The sequence below is a fragment of the Stenella coeruleoalba genome, assembly GCF_951394435.1.
Source record: "Stenella coeruleoalba genome assembly, chromosome: 19".
Lineage (NCBI taxonomy): Eukaryota > Metazoa > Chordata > Mammalia > Artiodactyla > Delphinidae > Stenella > Stenella coeruleoalba.
In genome coordinates this window covers 58885974-58909305 of record NC_137165.1, presented here as the reverse complement: position 1 = coordinate 58909305, position 23332 = coordinate 58885974, and the positions used below count along the sequence as shown (strand labels likewise).

Below are 23332 nucleotides of genomic sequence, written 5' to 3'. Positions count from 1 at the left end.
GCCCATATACAATGGAGAAAAGACAGCCTCTTCAATAAGTGGTGCTGGGAAAACTGGACAGCTACATGTAAAAGAATGAAATTAGAACACTCCCTAACATCATACACAAAAATAAACTCAAAATGGATTAAAGACCTAAATGTAAGGCCAGACACTATCAAAGTCTTAGAGGAAAATATAGGCAGAACACTCCATGACATAAATCACAGCAAGATCCTTTTTGACCCACCTCCTAGAGAAAGGGAAATAAAAACAGAAATAAACAAATGGGACCTAATGAAACTTCAAAGCATTTGCACAGCAAAGGAAACCATAAACAAGACGAAAAGACAGCCCTCAGAATGGGAGAAATTATTTCCATGAAGCAACTGACAAAGGATTAATCTCCAAAATTTACAAGCAGCTCATGCAGCTCAATATCAAAAAAACAAACAACCCAATCCAAAAATGGGCAGAAGACCTAAACAGACATTTCTCCAAAAAAGATATACAGATTGCCAACAAACACATAAAAGAATGCTGAACATCATTAATCATCAGAGAAATGTGCAAATCAAAACTACAATGCGATATCATCTCACACCGGTCAGAATGGCCATCATCAAAAAATCTGCAAACAACAAATGCTGGAGAGAGTGTGGAGAAAAGGGAACTCTCATACACTGTTGGTGGGAATGTAAATTGATACAGCCACTATGGAGAACAGTATGGAGGTTCCTTAAAAAACTAAAAATAGAACTACCATATGACCGAGCAATCCCACTACTGGGCATATATCCTGAGAAAACCATAATTCAAAGGGAGTCATGTACCACAATGTTCATTGCAGCTCTATTTACAATAGCCAGGACATGGAAGCAACATAAGTGTCCATCGACAGATGAATGGATAAAGAAGATGTGGCATGTATATACAATGGAATATTACTCAGCCATAAAAAGAAACGAAATTGAGTTATTTGTAGAGAGGTGGATGGATCTAGAGTCTGTCATACAGAGTGAAGTAAGTCAGAAAGAGAAAAACAAATATCGTATGTTAACACATATATATGGAATCTAAGAAAGAAAGAAAAGAAATGTCATGAAGAACCTAGGGGCAGGACAGGAATAATGACGCAGACCTACTAGAGAATGGACTTGAGGACACAGGGAGGGGGAAGGGTAAGCTGGGACGAAGTGAGAGAGTGGCACAGACATATACACACTACCAAATGTAAAACAGATAGCTAGTGGGAAGCAGTCACATAGCACAGGGAGATCAGCTCAGTGCTTTGTGACCAGTTAGAAGGGTGGGATAGGGAGGGTGGGAGGGAGGGAGATACAAGAGGGAAGAGATATGGGGATATATGTATATGTATAACTGATTCACGCTGTTATACAGCAGAAACTAACACACCACTGTAAAGCAATTATACTCCAATAAAAACGCTAAAAAAATAAAAAATATACATATGATCAAAAAGAAAAAAAGGAAAGAGAGGGGATAAGAGCTAGAGAGGGACTCAGGTTTCAATGCGATTGATGAGTACTTTGTTTTATATGGGAGGAAGGCGACCCCCTCCCAAAGGGAAATATACCCTAATAAGATCCAAAAGGGAAAGACACAGAAAGAGAGAGCTGACTGAGCAACATCCTTAAGCAGACAGAACACAGGAAGACTTGGATAACAAGGGGGACACCTTCCTCTGGGGCTGGGAAAAAGCAAAAGTGACGAAAGATGTGGACAAGTGTGTACACATTTTATAATTTATAATCCGGTGCTTCTGTTTCCTGAGACAGATGGCACGGTCACCCACTGAGAAGTAAGAAGTGAGGTGAGCTGAGGCGACTCTGAGAATCTGAGGGATACAAAGAAGGCCTGCGAGAACTATGGAAAAGAAAAACATAGGAGGGGACTTCCCTGGTGGCGCAGTGGTTAAGAATCCGCCTGCCAATGCAGGGAACATGGGTTCGAGCCTTGGTCCGGGAAGATCCCACATGCCGCGGAGCAACTAAGCCCGTGTGCCACAATTACTGAGCCTGTGCTCTAGAGCCCGCGAGTCACAACTACTGCAGCCCGTGTGCCTAGAGCCCGTGCTCCGCAACAAAGAGAAGCCACCACAATAAGAAGCCCGCGCACCACAACAAAGAGTAGCCCCTGCTCGCCACACTAGGGAAAACCCACACACAGCAACGAAGACCCAACTCAGCCAAAAAGTAAATAAGTAAATAAAAAAAGAAAAAGAAAAAGATAGGAAGCTGCTGAGTAGGTAAAGGCATAGGGCTGCCAAACAGCGTTAAAACAGAGCTGAGTTTCTACGGGATGAGTGTGTAGCATCATCAATGGCTCTGATGCAAACAGAGGGTGAAGGGGAACAGAGACAAAAGTCACTGGCTTGGAGAAAATCAGAAACTGAGGGGTCACGATGTTGGAAGGGTTACCTGTGTGGATGCTGAAATCTCCCCCAAAACGAGAGCAGGAATAAAGGCAAAGACACAGAAGGAGAGCCAGACACTCTGCCTCAATGGATGAGGGGCGGGTCCAGTGGCTAGTGAATAACCACTATACGTTTTCCAATACTTTCCAGTTTTCTCCAGAATGTGAATATTCAGCAAATAAACAAATACGTGAGAAATATAAAAAAGAAATTCAGAACCAATTTGGTGCCAATGGCCATATTTCAAGAAATAACTCTTCTACAAATTTAAAACATCCTTTGAAAAAAAATGCACAGACTTGGAGAAAATATTTTAAAATATATCTGATAAGAGATTGTAACCAGAATATATTTAAAAAAACTCAAAATTCAATAATATAAAGACAACCCAATTTTTTAAATGGGCAAAGGATTCAGATTGACATGTCTCCGAAGTAGATATAAAAATGAACAATAAGCACATGAAAAGACACTCCACATCATGAATCATCAGGGAAGTGCAAATAAAAACCACAATGAGACACTAATGTGCACCCACGAGAACAGCTAACATCAAAACGACAATAACACGTATGGGCAACAACGTGAAGAAAACAGAACCCTCATCCGTTCCTAGGAGTAAAATGGTGCAGTCACTGTGGAAAACAGTCTGGCAGTTCTTGAAGAGGTTAAACATAAAGCTACCACAATGACCCATCAACTCCACTCCTAGGTATCCTCCCCAGAGAAATGAAAAGATACGTCCACACAAATACTTGCACCCAAATGTGCATCGTAGCATGACTCACGGTAGCCAAAAAGTGGCAACAGCTCAAATGCCAACCAACCGATGAATAGATCAAGTGTGGTATATCCTTACAATGTAATATTACTCAGCAAAAACAAACAAAAAGGTAATGAGGTACTGCTACATGCTACAACGTGGATGAACTTCCAGAACGTTATGCCCAAGTAAAAGAAGCCAGACAAGAAAAGACCCCACCTTGCATAATTCCATTTAAAGGAATGTGTAAGATACGCAGGTCTATGGAGACAGAAGGTAGGTCAGTGGTTACACAGGGCTGGGGGCCAGCTGAGCGGGGGAAGGACGTGCCCAGCAGACACAAGGTTTCTTTTTGGGGGTGATGGAAACGACCTGCAATCAGATTATGGTGATGGCTGCACAACTCTGTCAATACAGTAAAAAAGAAAAATTAGAATTTTAAAAAATTAAACCTGAAATTTAAAAAACTGACCTGAAAAAGGGATCCTTCCTTAATGATCTGCCTCCATATTTTTTCTCGTAGTACTGTAAGAGGAAAATCCACAGCACACACTGCAGGTAAGGCTAAAAGGAAAACAGGTTACAGCTCGTGACTGAATTATTTTGGGTTTTTTTTTTCCCCGTGTACCAACAGAACCAAAACCACATACATCAGGTTCCTTTCCATCACTGAAAAACCTCATCACAATTTTTTTTTGCATGTCATACAATGAGTTAAGAATAAATGTTAATGGATGGACATACATACACTACCAAACGTAAACTAGATAGCTAGTGGGAAGCAGCCGCATGGCACAGGGAGATCAGCTCGGTGCTCTGTGACCACCTAGAGGGGTGGGATAGGGAGGGAGGGAGGGAGACGCAAGAGGGAGGAGGAGATATGGGGATATACGTGTACATATAGCTGATTCATTCTGTTATACAGCAGACACTAACTTGACACTGTAAAGCAATTATACTCCAATAAAGATGTTAAAAAAAAAAGAATAAATGTTAATACAAACCAAGGTTGATTTTTAGTAAAATGACCCTTCACATACTTTTCTACCTCTGTAAAGTTCATCTGTTGTCAGCTTCATAAATTATAATTTTAAAAAAGCTTTGTTTTTGCTTCTATGGAAGCCAGAATTATCATTAAATAGAATTAACGACGTGAAAAAAACAAGTACATTAAAGTGGATGTATTCAGTAAGTGAAATGCATATTAGCTAGCATTAACTAACACACTTGACTTCTTATGCACCTTCATTTTTATGCAATGGAATAAAAACTAAAAAGAGAGTTAAAACCATATGACCAAACCACTCATAAGGTAACATGCCGACACAGCTATTTCTCACCGATATAACAGCCACCAAAAGACGATCCCATGGGTTGTAGGTGTCCTCTTTTTTTTGCATATTCTTCCAAGAAATCTAAGACAAAACATTTTGAAAATTTATATGTGGTTGTGATACTGTGATATAATGAAATGTGGTGTTTGACCACAGTTCCTGGCACAGAACTTCTAAAACCCTTGGAATTTCCTGAGTGACAGAGGGGACAGGAGTGTCTCTCATTGTATAAAACAAGCCCCTCTCAACCTCAGCTGAGTCTATGCTAATGAGGGGACTCTCAGAGGAGGATGGAGGCTGACTGACAGAGGACCAGCCAGACTAGAGGGCTGGAACTTCCGGCCCCAGGTGCCACCACCAGGGAGGGGAGAAGAGCGTGGAGACTGATTAGTTCATCCTGCCCAGGTCATGGGACCTCCACAAAGCCTCTAACATGCTGGGAGGACGACTCTCTCCGAACTGCACAGGGACAGGAGCTCTGCCCTTGGGACCTTTCTGGGCCCTGCCAGCCAGTTCTAGAGCAAAGTACTGACCCCCTGCAAGGGGTCCAAGTCAGACAGAACGTGGGTGGCCTGGGGACCCACGACCCGTGACTGGAATTTGAAGCGGGGGGCTGCCTGCGGGACTGAGCCCTGAACCCGTGGGGTCTGCGCTAACTCTGGTCAGTGTCAGAACTGCTGAATGTCAGGGAAAACCCACACGTTTGGTGTCAGAAGCGCTGTGCGCAGAGGAACCAATTTTCTTTTAGCTGCGACGTGTAGAAACGTTCAATTAAAACGAAAAACATGTATTTAACAGCAAACACGTCTTCTTTATAAATTAGCTACCTGTTAATATTTATAGCCATGTTTTGTAGTTAGATTAAAATCTTCCTCACCCCAAAATATGCCTATCAGAGCAGGTATAAATTATAAACTTAAGCCAAAAAAAGGGAAGGGAGAGAGGTAAGGAGGTGTGTCAGTAGAATTAATCAGCAATCGTCCTAAATTAATTCATCACTTAATTTTTTTTCTAACCACAGAAATTGTTTTCAATTAACCAGGCTTAATAAAATTAATTTGTTCCTCTATTTTTTTCTTGAAAAAAAATCGCTCCTCATCCCTGTACAGTACAGTACACTTGAAAAACTCCCCCCAAACTCCCCAGTCCAACACATATGGACTGCAGTCAGATCATACTTCTAATTTATGTACATTGTTTTGGGCATGAAAGACCATGTAATGAACACAGTCCTTCTCCTTTGAGAATCTGCAGTTTAGAAACATGCTTGAAACGATTCCACAGTAATTTTACATTTACTGCTACATTAATAATATTTAAATCAAGTACTAGCAGTCAACATTTTTTTTTTTTACTACTTCAGTACAAGAGCTAAGATCCCAAAGATTAGGCAGTCATTATTTACCCTTTTTTAAAAAATACTAGAACACCTAACAGACCTACCTTTACGAAACAAATCAGGCAACCTAGGAGCGGATAGATTGGAACGGCTATGCACAAAGCATAATGAAGAATAACTGCAACCGTATATCCCATAAAATAAGTTATTTCGGTGACTGCAATGCAAACCAATGCTGTCTAAAGAAAAAAATGAGAAAACAAGTGAAAAGATGTTTAGCAATTTCAAACAAACTTACTGGGTGCCTCAGCATTAACTATGTCTTTAATCTTCTAATAAAACCTGGAACCCCAGCAGATACTTAGCCAGAAAGTGTCAGAGCGCTAATACCAGTTTTTTGTAGCTGGCATCCTTGTCATGCTAGCTGTTAAATGCAACAAAATATCATCCCTTCATGGAGTGGACGGGGCTGAAGATGAATATACACACTGACAGACGCTGCTAGCTAGCTAAGCTCTGCACTTAGAAAAGACACAGTAACCCTTTCAGTACAACCGTGAAAAGAGTTCATGACTTTCAAATAACGCGCTAGGAAAAGCTGAGACAAAATAATATAAAATGTGACTTACCACAGAATAGATAAATGACCAAAATTCTTTGGTATTTACAATGTTTTTAAAAGTGAAAGAAGTAATATAGGTAAACAGAATAACTGATGGAACATAACCAATAAGGCAAAAAACCTGGAAGACAGAAATGGGTATTTTTATTTAAAAATATGAGTAGCTAACCGTACATATGATGTAAAATACCAGTCACACTAAATCGTTAGGGAATAATTACTCTTCAAGTTTTATTGCTCAGCAAATTGCTCCAAAAAAACGGAAACTGTAGTTCCTTGAGGAGTTTCTCCTAAATCAATAAAGCTCATGTTTTTAACTGCTAACACAATCTTGAATAAGCCATTTAAACTAAATACTATTTGTAGCTCTTTTTTTATGCCAAGTAAAATACTGTCTCTTACCATGTTATTATGAAAAGCAAGCATAGCTGGTTACGGCTTTATCATCTCCATCAACTATTAGCTTCCTTTTACTGTACAGCATTTAATGCACTTTGTAAATTTTTAAGAAAGACGTTTATTAAGTTATAAGGTGAAAATTAATCCGTAAGGTCAGGATGGCCTCTGGCAAAGCTCCTAAGCGGACTTTCAGCAACCCCAACCTACCAAGCTCTGTTTTCGCTTTTTTCTAATATAATTCATAGGAAAGGATCTAGTGTCAGTCATTGACATACGAATATGAATATGAATACAAATCACACTCTTCCTTAGTATTTGAAGCCATACTTTAAATTATGGAATAAAAGAGCTTCTTCTCTGTGAAATTATTTTTGGGCACAGAGACAAGAAGACGTTTAAAGGAAGGACTGTTTAAGTATTCCTGATTACATACAAGTAGGCAGTGTACATGAAAGACCACCTCAGTTTCAAGGAATTAGTTCATAATGGTCAAGTTATTGTTTTTAAAAATCACTCAGGGCAATATAAACTGCATTGATGATAGGTATCGTACACAAAAATTAAACAGATGTCGGTTCTGTTTTCTGGAACGTCACCATTACTCAATCAGACAATTATCACATTTATAAAGATCCAGCTTTTTAAAATAACATTTTATTTATAAATAGCACGAATACAACTGATGTTAACTTACCACAGAAAGGAACTTGACAGCATAAAAATATAATCCATGATGAAATGAAAATAAACTGCCTAACATCAAAGTAAGAACCACAGTGAATAAGGGGACGTCAACAAGAGCCTGTCCAATCCAGTATGCAGAAGGCAGAAGACCCGAAAGTTTAAGTTGAGTGTAAGCTTTGATCTAAAAAAAGAAAAAGGCAAAAACTGATTGTCATTTTAAACATCTTGCAAACGAAAAACTCTAGCAAATGATTGTAGAACTTTTAATTTTACATCAACAAAAAAGGTCACATTCTGTCTACAGGTAATAAAAGCCCTCCTACAGCTAAATAGAAATTCTATCTAGCCTGTAATCTGGCTCATTGTTTCTGAGGTGTAAACATTTCAACAAAATTTTTCAGCATCAGGATACAGCAGTGCTGCTAAGAAACACAAAACTAAAATAAAGTAAAAGGTGTCATGGGGGTTATAGCTGTGCAAACAGTAAGCGGCCAAAACATAACTGCTTTGGAAATTCTGTGGAAATAGAGAGAAAAACAGGTTTCTCACTGTTAAATATTGACCTTTCATGAAAACACTAATAAATGGCCAAGTACCTGCTGATTTACACAGGGCTTTCAGCTTAAGTACTGGTGATGCATTGGAAAGCCTTTTACACACTCCTGTGTATAAAAAAATGTTAGCTGTTTCTTATCACCACAAGGGAATAGCATTTGCAAGTGTACAAACAGTAAACTTAAATGATCATTGTTTTCCTAACCCTCTCGTTATTTAATTTGCAATTTTAAGAATCTTTCATAAATCCAAACACCTAACAATCTTATTCAGTTGATTTTTGTCATCTATGAAACATCTGTTCATAATAATTAAATGTGTTATAAGAAAGAGCTAGCCATAGAGGAGGTAAGAGAAGAGTGGGCTATAAATATTAGTTAAGACAAAGAAGAGAAATGATTTAAAAAATGGACAACTTTCGTGTTCAATGAATTAGAAGAGGGAAAATATAAATTTCAATATAAGTATAAAAACATAGACCACGTCAAACGTGATGATTTTGGATAATCCATGCTTTTGTCATTCACACATTGCTGGTAGGAATGCAAGATGGCTCATCCACCCTGAAGAGCAGCTCAACAATTTCTTATAAAACTAAACATGCAATCACCATACGACACAGCAAGTATACTCTCGGGCATTTATCCCGGAGAAATGAAAACTTACATTCACACAAAAAGCTAGAGCAAATGCCCATAGGATCTTAATTCATAATAGTTAAAACTGGAAACAATCCAGATCCACACCACGGAATACGACCCAGCACATGACGGGTCCTCAAATAATAAGTGAGAGTTACTACTATTCCCGTAATAAACGTATTTATACTCCATTTACTTCTTGAAATAATAATTGCACAGAAGTCTTGCACTCACACAAGGTAGGCTAACTTTTTGTCTAAGATTTCTTATTAGTCAACTGCACCTGTAATTTTTTAACTGAGTCATTACCTTATGATTCTCTGCATTCTCCATGGCAAAGTAAGGTGGCATCGCGGTAACAATAACCCCAAGTAAAGCTGCTTGAAAATACAGCTCGATTTTAAAAACTATGTCTGTAATTCCCTGAAAGACAACCACAGAATAAGAAATAGAACTGGGAATCACTTTATATCATGTTACTACTTTCTGAAAGACTATCAAAACCCCCGAAGAAACATGTTAGGATACCTACCCTAGACAGCAGTCGACATGAAGCAACAGGTGGCAGAGTCAGCGGGCTATAGTACCGGTTTGACATATTAAGTAGCTATAGGATCCTGAGCAAATTACTGTCCTTCCATTTTCTTACGGAAGTACACAGAATAATACAGCATATTAATTAAGGTTCACCATTTAGTTAAAAATTATACTGTCCGTGAAGCACAGTTAACCTGTCTCCCAGTGGTTCTACGCAGGCAACGAACGTGGCTCTCTCAGAATGACCCTGATGCCTTCACCGGTACCTGGACTGGACTACAAGCCAGCTGGGATCTAGGAACCCCCCTTTTCTCCACTGGGAAAAGTCATACCCGAGCTCAGCTTCCTACGGAGCCAGGAGCTGCTTATTCCCAGCAGGGGGGACCGTAACTCCAATAGGCCTGTGGATCCAGGTGCGGACAGAAAATGCTCCCAGACAACCTAGTAAACAGCTGGTGCCCCAAATGCAAACTACCCAGAACCACTCTCCATGCCACGGGATGATGTGGAAAGAGGCTGCATTCTGTCGGCCCCGGCCTCCCGAGTTTCTAGCAATAAAGCCAGTTCCTTAATTCATGCCATATGACGTTGTCGAATTTGTCCCAAACTCTGGTACCTTACAGTGGAAGACCCAGACAGAACCAACAAATGTGTAAGCTGAGCAGCACAAGAAGTGGAGATGAATGAGATGACAGCTGGACTCAATTACACAGAATCTCATCATTGAAGGGGAAAAAGTGTGGAACATGAACAAGATTATATCTGTGAATAGGGAACTTTAAAAAGTCTCACTCTTTCCCTCTGGTTTTAAACAACGGTATGGTTGTATGTCAGTGTTTGATGGAAAATGTTAAGAAGCAAGATCTTTTGTAATAGTTACAGATACACACAAATGTGGTAACACCATAAAGATGTGCCCAGGAATTAAACATTTTGAACTGTGGAGGAAAGAAGACTGGGGAGGGACGCACTGGAGGTTTCACCTGTGTCTTTAACGTTTTAATAAATAAGAAAAACAAGATACTAACATTTGAAATATGTGGGTACTATATACACAGTTGTTTACTTTCTGTAGGATTGAAATATTTCACAACAACAGAAACAAAAATCACAAGGGATGATCTACAACTTCGATGATGATTTCTATATCACCTACGCAATGCTGACACAATATTTATTTATCACAATAAATATTTATCACAAATATTTATTTCCTGCCCAGAAATCTCTCCAGATTCATACCTTCAAATGCCACCAGGATAACCAATCTCTCCACAGGCTCAAAGCTGAAATCAATATCTCCATTCCACCAAAACGAAGCCAAAATCTCTCTTCTGCCTATATTCTCAAAATTGGTGACTGATACTACTATGTACCGCTTTACCCCCAAAATGTAAGAAATACGATGCCTCACAAAAGCAAGAGTGATAGAGTATGTCACGTCTTTTAACATAGAGTTGCAAACTCTATGAACATAATAAAAACCACTGAATTGTACATTCATATGGGTGAATCAGATGGTGTTTGAAGTACATCTCAGTAAAGCTTTTGAAAAACAGTATGGCAACAGAAAGCAGAAAATGCTATTACCGAAAGATATCTGTCCATTTATTTTTCAACATATGAAAAACAATACTAGTATTCAGAGAAAAATGTTGACTGTTTTCCTGGAGACTTAAGTGGCTTTTCGTATCTATAATCCAACAGTCTGTCCTAGAGGAAAAATGACTGGGTGACTTCTCAAGGTTCAATACCCAGCATGTAGATTTCCGATGAACAATATTCATTTTTAATTGTCTAAATTTTTCTTCTCTAATATAAAAACTACTCATGCTTTACAAAAATATCAGTACCAAGACAGAATCTCCTTGACCATGAAGCGAACTCATACCACAGACTCCTAAACCCAGGATGTGAACCATCCCCAGCTCAAGTTTTAAGACTAGGAGATGTCACAAGATGAACTTCTACAGATTTCATCGGTTATTATCACTTGGCTCTTAATAGTTGTTTTATGCACACACGCACATACGCACACCTATTTTTAGGTTTGCTTACTTGAACGAATGGGGTATTCCAGATCTGGATGCTTTCTGTCACATTTGAATGATAAAGATAGTAGTTGCTAATGATATTCATCAATACAGGTAAAGAATAAACCATAGTACCGTTGAAAACAGCAGTAAAAACATAGTCCTACAATTCAAAAAAATAGAGTTATTATACAGTATACAGAAATATAAATGACTATACGATGGCTATGTACCAAGCTTCTCTCACCAGCTAAGTTAACTCTCACTAACTGTACTGAAAACGGGTTCAACAAATCATAGAAATAATACTCAATGATAGATAAAAATAACCTGGTTTGGAATCTAGATATTTTGATATTTTAAACAAAAAAATGACATAAAAATAATTAAATTCTTCAGAGCTTTATTTATTGGTCCTCCATCGGGGCATAAAATATATTCTAAGTAAACACAGCCAGCTATTTCCAAAAGTAAATTTTAATTTCCAACTAATAAGGTCAAATCAGCAAACAACTGATTTTAGAGGAAATCGCTTAATCCCACACACGACTCTTACCTTTTCTGACTGCATCACATTTAAAGCTGCGCTGTGCGGAGCGGCAGACACGTAGTCACTGTCATTAAACATTGTCACCATTATGTTCTGGGTGGTGAAAAACCTAAGAAGATCACTGATATCTGAGTCTGGTATTAGAAGATAAGCAAATAACAAAGAATCAGTTTAAATGAGAAACAGACACAGGCTTTTAGTAACATTTAGAGCTCTCTCTTTTTTTTTTTTTTTTTTTGCGGTACGCGGGCCTCTCACTGTTGCGGCCTCTCCCGTTGCGGAGCACAGGCTCCAGACGCACAGGCTCAGTGGCCATGGCTCACGGGCCCAGCCGTTCCGCCGCACATGGGATCTTCCCGGACCGGGGCACGAACCCGTGTCCCCTGCATCGGCAGGCGGGCTCTCAACCACTGCGCCACCAGGGAAGCCCAGAGCTCTCTTTTTGAAGAAGTATTTTCTCTCCATTAGCTAAGACACGATTAAGAACATTGGCTCTGGGACCAGTCAGCATGAATTCAAATCCAGGTCCAGACACGCAGACCTCAGAACAGAGCCTGACACACAGCTACTGCGCCAATTTCAGCTGCTGCCGCTGCTACTGATATTACTCGCATTCAGAGTGTACCTATAATATGTGAGATCTGGTCAAACAGTAAGAATACAAATCTATCTGGCAATTTTATATAACAAGGTAACGTGCCACGCTCAGAGAGGTGGGAGCCAGGGTGTGGAGTTACGTGGCATCACTCCCTGGAGGATTGCTGCATGATTTGAACAGACAAACAGTATAAATGTCAACTGCGTTACTACTTTAAAATAGTAAAACCCATAACCAGGTCTCCATCTATATTCTCTAAATAGCCTGGAGCTAAGGGGGAGAGTCGGAATCCTGTCCGAGGTCTAAATCTATACCAACATGCCTGATGAGTGGAAACACTTCTCTGTCCATCACAAAAGCCAGGATTCAAGGACGGACAAGTGTGGCTTGGAGAGAAATCAAAACCAAACAAAGGAAAACACTAGCAGTAACTGAGCAGCACGGCCAGTGGCTCAGACTCAGCAACAAACCTGAGTGTCAGAAAGAAGGGTGCTTCTAGTGATAGGACATCTACTCCCAACCTAGTGCCTTAAGTGATCTCTCATTTCCAGATGCCAGAGAGGCTCTGTCCTCGCGAGAAGAGGGCTCTATTATAACTGAAGGAACTGTATCACCTGTGATAACAGAAAGCTTTGCCAGGAGGATAAGAGACCACCCAATACATACACACAGAGACCACTGAACACTAAAGGAAATGTGCCTTTAGGACCAACAACAAGGTCTAGGAAAATGTGAGATAGACAGATAGAAAGACAGACGGATGTAAGCAACACTAGAAATACTTAAAATTAACAGATGGGACAAAACTTTGAAAATACTATAATTTCTGCAGATCAGTGAGAGTGAACACCAAGCAGAAATACTTGAGATAATGTACAATTCCCCAAACACACAAAAAAAGTCACAATATCAGAGTGTAAGGCTCCATGTAGTACCATCTTTCAGCAATGTGAAACGTGCATTAAAACCAAAATAAGAATTCTACTGGGAGCAATAAATTGAGAAACATAACGTTTTCTATTCAAGAGTGTTTTCTATCACTAAATACCTTCTTCCTCCAAACGAATAAAAACAGAGAGCTAGAATTGAAGAGCGATGATTGTAACGGCCATCTGTAACTGTCCCTAACAATCACTATTATTTTAACACCGGGCAAAGCTTTTCAGTTAATAGTGAATCAAAAAGGAAAGATACTAGAATACAGGTGAAGTGTTGGGAAATGTTAAACTCCAAAGAATTTGTGCGTGTAGAAAGGGTGTACGAAATGCAACTTTCCAACACAGTTCAGCAAGATAAGCAAAGGAAGCTGCGTCTGCTTTACTGTAAACTACAGAGCAGCTCACTTTCCTCTTCAAGAACCTCGGGACGATAAACTATCCACACAGATGGGAGACGGTGTAGAAACATCGAATTCACGTCGAATTCTGAATTAGGTGTTAATGTTTTGAAAATCGAAGTCCTATATCAGGTTTTTAAAAATTTATTCTGAGGTTTGCGCAAAGCCATATGTTTTAAAATTTCTTTCATATTTGATTTAATTATGTAATAAAAAGAATCAATAGCAAGTCCAAACATATCCATTACAGATTTAATGTATTTGATCATAGAGATTTCTAAGACAATTGTCCTTAGTTCTAGTTTTTCAGATAGTCCTTAAAAATTGTTTAAACACTTCTATTTAGATATATAACTGCATAAATATTACATGCCGTAACTCTTTCTAAAGAGGGTTTTTCAACTTCTGAAGTTTATTTTGCGCATCATAAACTTTGAGATGAAACACGCTGCTCTGAGGATAATGTCGCTACTCTTAAAAATGGAAATTTTATGATTATATACAGTATAAATCAGAATATTTTAAAAACTGTCATCTACACTTAAACCAAAATTTCATTCCTGTAACATATTACTCAGCATCAGTGAGGAGTTTTACTTAATTTAGGTTCATGCACACAGACCACGCCTTTAACATATATATATTTCTAAAATCCAAATCTCTGGCCTGTACCTACCTCTCACCCCAGGCCCCACCAACACACATTCACAAACCTGCACATACTCTCACCGGTAGAATTTTGAAGAAGCAGACTTGTTCTGTATTTATGAGGTTTATCTCCAGGCTTTAGGAAGTATAAGTCTGGAACAAGTTTGATAGGAACAACAGCATTTTTAAAAGAGTGATGCACCAGAAACATAAAAATCTGAACTGCGAAAAAAATTAAAAGCAGAAGCAACCTGAAAGGAAAAAAAATACACAGTTCAAGGCACATTAATATATAAATCTACAAAACAATCTTCCTTCACATGACAGTTAAAAGGTACTCATTTAAAAAAGAAAAGAAAAGGAAAAAAAAAAACTTGAAAAATTCCCACTTGGGAGTAGAAATTCGACTCTCCAAAATGGTCTCATGACAATATTGGAAAGAAAGCCAATATTCAATAATAAAATTAAAAGTTATAAAAGTATATTTTAGATCAGAGCCACCCTGACATTTTTATAGGGCATGTAAACCTGTAGTTATAACTTAAAAAAAAAAATACACATTATGTCACATTTATATCTTTATTCTCCTGAAGGAACTATTTCCTGCCCTACCTCTATCCTATGTACTCTCCAAATATTTTAGAAAATATATGATACAAAAATATTTTAGATACAGTGAAGAAAATAAAAATACAGTGAAAACTTCAGATGACTGGTATCTTTGAAATGTCATCCTAACCACATCAATTTCCATTTCTCCTCTACAGTGAGTTATAAGGACCATAATGTGCAGCTGGCCCAGCACATAATTCTACTATAAACCACTCAAAATGCCCTTCCACCTGAGAGACAGGTAACTTTTTTTTTTTTTTTTTTTTGCAGTACGCGGGCCTCTCACTGTTGTGGCCTCTCCCGTTGCAGAGCACAGGCTCCAGACACGCAGGCTCAGCGGCCATGGCTCACGGGCCCAGCCGCTCCACGGCACGTGGGATCTTCCCGGACCGGGGCATGAACCTGCGTCCCCTGCATCGGCAGGCAGACTCTCAACCACTGCACCACCAGGGAAGACCAGAGACAGGTAACTTTTCATCTCAGCCTGCAAAAAATCTCTGCAGTGTGTGTGGCAGGTGTCACAACAGTGGGTAGAGAGAGCTTAGGTTATCACACATCAGTATTTTATAATTTTCAGAAACCCTATAATTTTAAGTCATTCTTAAATTGTTGTAAGTAGACCTATATCAGCACTGCCAGAAGCATACCGCGTTGAACTCTAGTTCCATAATAAGTTAGTGGGTGTTTTAGGTTAAAAACAAAATTCATGATTAAAAAATATTTGGAAACTCCAAGTTAAACAAAGTTGAAATAATTTCTTTAGCATAGAACGGCTCATGTGTTTTTATATGCTAATGGACAAATCTTTAAGAGAGGAAATGTAAGTTATAATATTTTCTACATGCATGGTCAATACAGATTTGACCACGGAACACTTCTTGTAGCAGGCTGAATGTCTGTCGCCCTCCTCCCAAATTTATACACAGAAGCCCTACGCCCCAAAGCGATGGCATCTGAAGATGAGTCCTCCGGGAGGTCATCAGGGTCAGATGGGGTCACGAGGGCATGGCCTCATGACGGGATTGGTGCCCTGAGAAGAAGAAGCACCAGAGAGCTTGCTCTCTGGTGGCTCTTTCTCTGTGTGCACACACAGCGAGGGCGGCGGGGGGGGGGGTGCCCAGCTGCAAGCCAGGAGAAGTCCTCAACAGGACCCGACCATGTGGACCCTGACCTCACTCCCAGTCTCGGGAACTGTGGGAAAATAAACTTCTGCTGTTCAAGCCAGAAGATAAACTTCTGCTGTTGTTAGGGCAGCCGGAGCCGAGATTCTTTTATTGCTTTTCAGGGAGTATTTTATGAGAGTAGTATTCAGTTAAATAAACGGACACATGCTGATTTAAACAAAGGTTTTTCTCTCACTAATGCTGACACAGGAATAAATCAGATATGTGATTGACATTTCTTTGATATTGAATAAGTCTGGGCAAAAAGCAAATGAATTCAGCATATTTCAAACATATAACAAAACTCTTATTCTTTATATATATATATATATATATATATATATATATATATATATATATTTTTTTTTTTTTTTTTGGAACACGGGCCTCTCACTGTTGTGGCCTCTCCCGCTGCGGAGCACAGGCTCCGGATGCGCAGGCCCAGCGGCCGTGGCTCATGGGCCCAGCCGCTCCGCAGCATGTGGGATCTTCCCGGACCGGGGCACGAACCCGTGTCCCCTGCATCGGCAGGCGTACTCTCAACCACTGCGCCACCAGGGAAGCCCCTCTTATTCTTGATTATTAAGTTTTATTTCTACCGCCATTCTGGATCTAACAAGACAGCGTGGTGTATAAAAGTACTTAACGTTACTTCTAAATAATTCAGCGTCTAGCAGCCCATGGGAACCTAACTGACAGAGACACGGTTAAGTGGAAAAGACGTCATTTTGATCCCAGTTCTACCCGCTATAAGCCCTTCTTTACATTTTCGTTTCTTCACCTTGATAAAGGTTTTATCCTGCTGTTTACCAAAAAATGGTCATAAATATTAGTAACAGAGGCAAAACAATTGTGAAAAATGTAAATGCAAAATAAAATTTAAATGCAATGACAGTAATTCAAAAATTACACAATTAGAGAAAATTATTTGTCACTCCCTCATTTTATAGATGAGACCAAAAAAATGCTAGTTTTAAAAAAGAGTTAAGGCTCTAATGATATCCAATGAAATCACCAGAGGTATAATTTTTTTCTCTGACATTGTGAAATTACCATTTTAATCTCTCAAAACTACACAGAGTATTTACATATGTCTACATTTTAAAGACTAAGATGGTAAATCTAGTTTGTATCCTTAAGAAAACAACTCATCAGACGGAAGAGCGGTTATACTTACACTGATCTCACTGATTTGCTCTCACGTTTCAAGGTAAGGAAGTGAAACTTTGCAATTTTAAACACCTGCTGTTTCCAAACACTCATGGTGCTCACCAGAGAAGCCTTGGTTTCAGAAAGAATAAGCAAGCTCTGCTCCATTTCATCAAAGGGTTTTGAATGCACTTCTTCCTCTGGTGGCCGCTGAGTAAATACACTATAATCTATTTGCCAAAACAAAACGATAGAAACTTACGTTATCTTCCTTAAAAAGATGAAAACCTTTCTGAAGCATGTAAATGTCAAAGCAGCACACACCTGGCAGTGATACAGGACAAAGGGGACAGTCATATACTTTGGCAATGTTATCGAAACTGAACATGTGCACAGTTTATGACCCAGGACATTCTCTCTCAGGTATAAATCCAACAGAATTATGTACAGAGGCTCACTGAAACACATGTACAAGAATATCCTTAGCTAGTACCCTGTGCAATAGCCACATGCTGGAAAGAACCACATGCTCTATCAACAGGTGAAAGAATAAGTCATGAAATATTCCTGTAATAGAATAGCGTAAAACAATGAACGTGAACAAACTATTGTATAACCATAGTAGCTTGATCTTACAAACATTACATTAAGTCAAAGAAACCAGAATAAATATAAGCAAAAGAGACATGCTATATGATTGATTCCATTAGACCAAAACCTGACAAAACTACTGGATGGGGATAGAAATCAAGATACGTTATTTTCACAACAGTGATTTGACTTAAAAGAGATGAAAAATAATAAAAAGAGATGAAAACTGGTTTCGGTATGAAGAAGGACTTAGGCTAAGTTTAAGAAATGAGTAAACATTAAAAATTTTAAGAGTGGAGCAGAATAATGTATAAAATAATATTTAGGTACAAGCTGGCTGTCTTGGCATCTTACCAACTCAACAGTCTGAACGGATGACTCAGTAGATGGACAAGTCCAGTCCCTGTCTTCCCCTGACACAGCGACTAATCAAACTAAAAGCAGGTCCTGAAATACTGCATATCACAATCATAGTACTCAGTGAGCTCCAACTGGCCTTCTACAGAATTTGATATATACTAATCTTTAAAAAATAAAACAATTAAAATCGACCAAACTGAAAGCAAGCTGATGTTAGAGGTAAATTTATTTTGCATAATGGGCTTAAAGGTACTATAGAGAAAAGTGAATAATACCTGAACAGAGCTCACCCTTCTGATTTTCATTCCCACTTCCCAGATGTTTCTAGAAACTACTTCGTATGCCTCAAAGTACTGAGCAACACACACACAAGCACCTTCTCCATCTAGCTCTCTCCGCCATCCTCAGTATTACGGACATATGCACTGTTAACGCATTCTACATCCTGACCTCTAGCTCCCTTCATTCCTTCCATTCCCATACCTTTATCTCCACTCAGTTTCATCAAACTGACGGATGCCCAAATTTAAGATCTTGCTATCGCTCCAACTGATCCAACATTTTCACGTGAACTTTCCTTCTCTAGCTGCAATCCGCCCCTACGTCCTCATCGTAAGCTCACCTTTCTTCCTCCACGTTTGAGAGAAACATCCTTTTTCCTTCACTCTCAGGACCCAGCACCACACCAGTCTCGCTACCCTTCAACCCATTCTCAGCTTAAACCTCACGGATCTCGACCGCACCACTGAAATCACTCGCGTCAAGGTCAAGACCGGCTCCCACCCTTCCACATTCCCCTTCTTCTAAGCTACCAAACCCCCCTTCTGTGCCGCCATCTTCCTCTTCACAGCAGTCAGCAGAGAACTGCCCACTCGCTCTTGCCTCAAACACCATGCTGCCCCAGCTCCTGCATCTTCTTTCGTGAAGACAGAAAGGGCGCTACTGGTGCCTTCCTGGTCAGCCCTCCCTGGCCCTTCACTGCTCACCCTCGGGGCTTCCCTCCACTGCGTCCGCGCTCGCCACCGAAGCACCTCATCCAGTCCCACAGGGCCATCGGTACACAGGCGGATCCAGCGTTTGTATCTTGAGCCCAACGCCCTCCTTTAGCTCCAAGTGTGTGAATCAAACAGCCCACAGGCATCATCTCCACTGGAATGTTTACTAAACCTCTCAACAGTATAACCAAAATTCACACCTGGAGTCCTTCATTCCACAAACCTGCTGCTCCCCGTTTCTCAGGAAAGGGCAATTCCATTTCCAGTTCTCAAGCCAAAAACTTGGACACTGTTCTTGACCTCCCGGTCCTCAACCCCTAGCGCTAAGCCATCATCTGCAAGTCACCAGCAGCGCCTCTGGGAGAAGCCCGCGCTGTGCATGTTTCCCTACTGTCACAACCATCCTAGTTCAAACTAAGACGAATTGCAATAGCTTCCTAGCTGCTCTTCTGCTTCCACACTTCCCTTAAATCCACTCATCATTCAACAACCGGAAAGCAGTTTTTAAAAATGCAAATCAGATCACGCTATCCCTTTGCTTTCAAACTGTCTGGTAGCTTCATATCACACTAAGAAAACAAACAAAATGTTTTTCCAGACTAAACATGTTCAAAGACTAAATATGATGTGGCCCCTGGCCTCCAGCTCTGAGCCCACTACATGCTACCCTCTCCTTGGCTCTCCACGGCGGCCTTTCTTCGTCATCAGAAACATCCAACCCATCCCTCAACCAACACCTGTGCAGTAGCGAGTCCCTTCACCTGGAAGGCTCTGCGATGAAATCTCACTTTTCTTGCCGTTCAGGCCTCACTTTAAATATCCCCAGTCCCCCCTGAGATGCCATCTAACCTATCTGCCTCCTGAGACCGCCCCACTAATCCCTTCATGACTCCTATCACTCTCTGTAAATATCTATTTACCTGTTTATTTCTACCCTTGCTTCCCCAAAATACAAATTCCACATGCTTCTACAATTATTTGTCTTGATCACTATCTGTCTGGCTCACTGCCTAAAATGTGCCGTTAGCTTTGTTTTTACCTGCTTGGTCAATTTCCGCTTCAACTTCTAGCTTTAAGAATACATCTTCCAAAGTCGTCATGGAAACACCGTAAGAAATAACACCCAAATCTGAATGAGTGTCTAGAACAGCAAATAAACCTAAAGGAGAAAAATGAAAGAGCGTTGTGTCATTAAGCACACTACCATGAGTTCTTCTAAAATGTCGTTTTAAAATAGCATATGACTGAATTTACTGGGCCGGCACAGTGTTCTCAAACTGTTTGGTCTCAGGACCCTGTCAACATTCTTAGAAATTGCTAAGGACCCCAAGGAATGTTTGTTTAGGGAGATATATATCTATTAGACATGCATCATAATATAAATTAAAGCTAAGAAATATTTTATAGACAGAGTGATGGGCAGAGTACATTACGTTGACACATGTACTTCAATTCAGTTAATTAATGATTCCTTATTCTCAAAAGGAAACCATAGAAAACCGCATAGAAAATTTCTATCTAATTATAGGAATGCTATGGGAATTCTGCATAACGTATCTTCAAGAGTAAGAAATATCCTTTTGTTTATTAAGTCATCTGTCAACAGATAAAGGACACTGAGCTTGAATTCCTCATCAAAAAGCAGAAAACTAAATGTCACAAATAAAATAATTCAAGGGTTTACCGTATAATAATGTAATTCATTATGAAATCATGAAACTGGAAAAGAGCTTAGGACTTATACAAACAACTGTGTGTGTGTGTGTGTGTGTGTATACACATTTGTGTGTGTACGTATGTATATATTTGTGTATATGTATATTTATATTCTTATTCCCAGAACAAAAAAAGGGAACAATTTCTTTCTTTCTTGACAATAAAACAATTATTTACGTAAGTTAACACACTAGTTGGAGTTTCTTGCATGCCGTTTTTAAAAAAAAGAAATGTTAGCTTACAGCATTTCTGATTTTCAAAAGCAAAATAAAGCAGAAACGGAATATTAACTCTGGCGACCTGTGAGCACGTAAATATTATATAGAAAAATAAACCAAGTAAATTAAGAAAACTCATCCCCAATGCAAGAACCTGGTTCAGCAGTCAAGAAACTGAAAGTAAGGAATACCCGAAAATTTGTCCATGTCCTTGAAAGGCAAGCTATACACAAGCTGCTGGTCACTCTGTTGTAATAAAGTAGCTGCAGGTATATGTTGTTTAACCAGAGAAGAAAGAGATTCCGTGGCACAGCATCTGTCAATATACATGCTAGAGAAAACCAAAAACGATAATTTTTTATGATTACTCAGTCAACAGCCAGAAGTAAATTCTGAATGCTTTAAGTTAAAGTTAGTGCCATACAAAAATGGCCGAAGCACATCATGGCAAAGCTTAAACACAGTAACAATAGCTCAAGAATATAATAAGGAACAAGGCAGTAAAGAATGAAGGATACCTCAGGCGGTAGCCAATCCCCCATTTACTTTTGAGAAAAATTGAAGAACCAACACATTTTAACATTCCTTGTGATATGACAGCTTTCCGATCTGCAAAAAGAGATTTGCGTTTCAATTTCAGAGTTAGTAACAGCATTAATAATTGGCATTTATATTTTCTGGATTAACCTATGAGACACCAGTGTATGAGCTCATTAAATTATCACAACAGCCTTATGAGGAAGGTATAGATTATCATCACCTGCTTTTTCGATGAGAACAGGAAGGCAATAAGAACATGTGCAGTTTGCCCACGTTTCACGTGGCTATTAAGTGACAAAGCCAGGGGTTCCACCCAGGCAGCGTAAGTCTACAGTCTACTTTCCTAACATGCTCCAAATGTCTCGAACCCTTCCTATAAGGTTACTAACAGAAGTGCTTTCACAACTTCCTTGATAGCCAAATGTACAAACGACAAGAAAGCAACAGAAACAAAGAACGCACAGCTTCTTTATTTATTCCTCAGAATTTAGCATTTCTATGTCTAATCTCCCATTTGGCCCCATGACCTTAACCTTTAAAAATAAAGTAAAAATCTCACCAGCAAGAATGTCAGCTTCATCCATGAAATGAGTACTAAACACTGTCACCCGATTAGCTTTTCTGTATTTAAGAAGATTCCAAACAATATGACGCGAACAAGGGTCCATTCCAGCTGTCGGTTCATCCAGCAACAGTACCTGTGTGCAAACGAGTGGGCAAGGCAGGGAATCCTCAGGAAAACTAAAATATATAAAATTCATGCAGACCCTGCAAACCTTCCCCACTTAAAGTTACTCTATCCAATCAGAAATGTATTAGGTCTGAGTTTTCCACTCATATATGAGTTAGCATAAATTTAAAAAACTATCGGTTTGGCATATGAATACCTTCTTTGGTTTAATTTTAAAATACAAATGTCTGTAATGTATAAGACATAAGTATAATAACAATCAGATAGACAAACTAAAAAACAAAACACCGAGCATTTCGCTTTTACCTGAACAATTAAGTTTTGTAGATGTAACAACTGCTCGTTAGAGAATTATGCTCTGTATTAGTTCAGGGAAAGAAATTTATTTTAAGACTATTTTTAATTTTGAAAATATGGTGGTGGGGATTGGGAGGAAGATAAATTGACACAAAGCCTGAACCACAGTCCTCCACAAGCTACAGCAGCAGGGCATGTGGCAGGATGGTGGGCACCCAGTGGGCTCCCGGCCACAGGTGTGCACCTGGCAGCTTTCTAACACTGTGCAAAGCAGTGACCAGCTGGTTCTCTGCTTCTGCCAGACAGAGAAGAGCACAAAACAGACCAAAAAATCAAATCAACAGAACAGTGAAAAACAGAACTGTTCATTTGATTTTGTTCTTACTTTTAAATTTTTATTATAACCATTACAAATGTATAGAAAACTGAAGAGAATAATAAACATAACAATACTTTTATAGCCACCACTGAACTTCAACAAATGTTATTTTACTTCAGATCTTCTCTCAGAGAAATAAAACTCTGCAGGTATAAAGAAAGTCAGT

General features: G+C 39.3%; 1 protein-coding gene across 7 annotated transcripts in view; it reads right to left on the bottom strand.

Moving 5' to 3' along the window:
* ABCA5 (ATP binding cassette subfamily A member 5) overlaps nucleotides 1-23332 on the bottom strand; it is a 266045-nt gene that overhangs the window by 9780 nt on the left and 232933 nt on the right. For all 7 annotated transcript variants that reach the window (XM_079906169.1, XM_079906175.1, XM_079906172.1 and 4 more), the window contains 14 exons: nucleotides 22359-22497; nucleotides 21778-21868; nucleotides 21451-21590; nucleotides 20365-20484; nucleotides 17408-17609; nucleotides 14537-14706; nucleotides 11880-12007; nucleotides 11349-11486; nucleotides 9063-9176; nucleotides 7568-7738; nucleotides 6482-6595; nucleotides 5957-6091; nucleotides 4520-4594; nucleotides 3652-3743 (listed from right to left, as the gene is read on the bottom strand). In XM_079906169.1, the coding sequence (XP_079762295.1) occupies nucleotides 3652-3743; nucleotides 4520-4594; nucleotides 5957-6091; nucleotides 6482-6595; nucleotides 7568-7738; nucleotides 9063-9176; nucleotides 11349-11486; nucleotides 11880-12007; nucleotides 14537-14706; nucleotides 17408-17609; nucleotides 20365-20484; nucleotides 21451-21590; nucleotides 21778-21868; nucleotides 22359-22497 (1829 nt within the window). The remainder of the gene's footprint in view (nucleotides 1-3651; nucleotides 3744-4519; nucleotides 4595-5956; nucleotides 6092-6481; nucleotides 6596-7567; nucleotides 7739-9062; nucleotides 9177-11348; nucleotides 11487-11879; nucleotides 12008-14536; nucleotides 14707-17407; nucleotides 17610-20364; nucleotides 20485-21450; nucleotides 21591-21777; nucleotides 21869-22358; nucleotides 22498-23332) is intronic.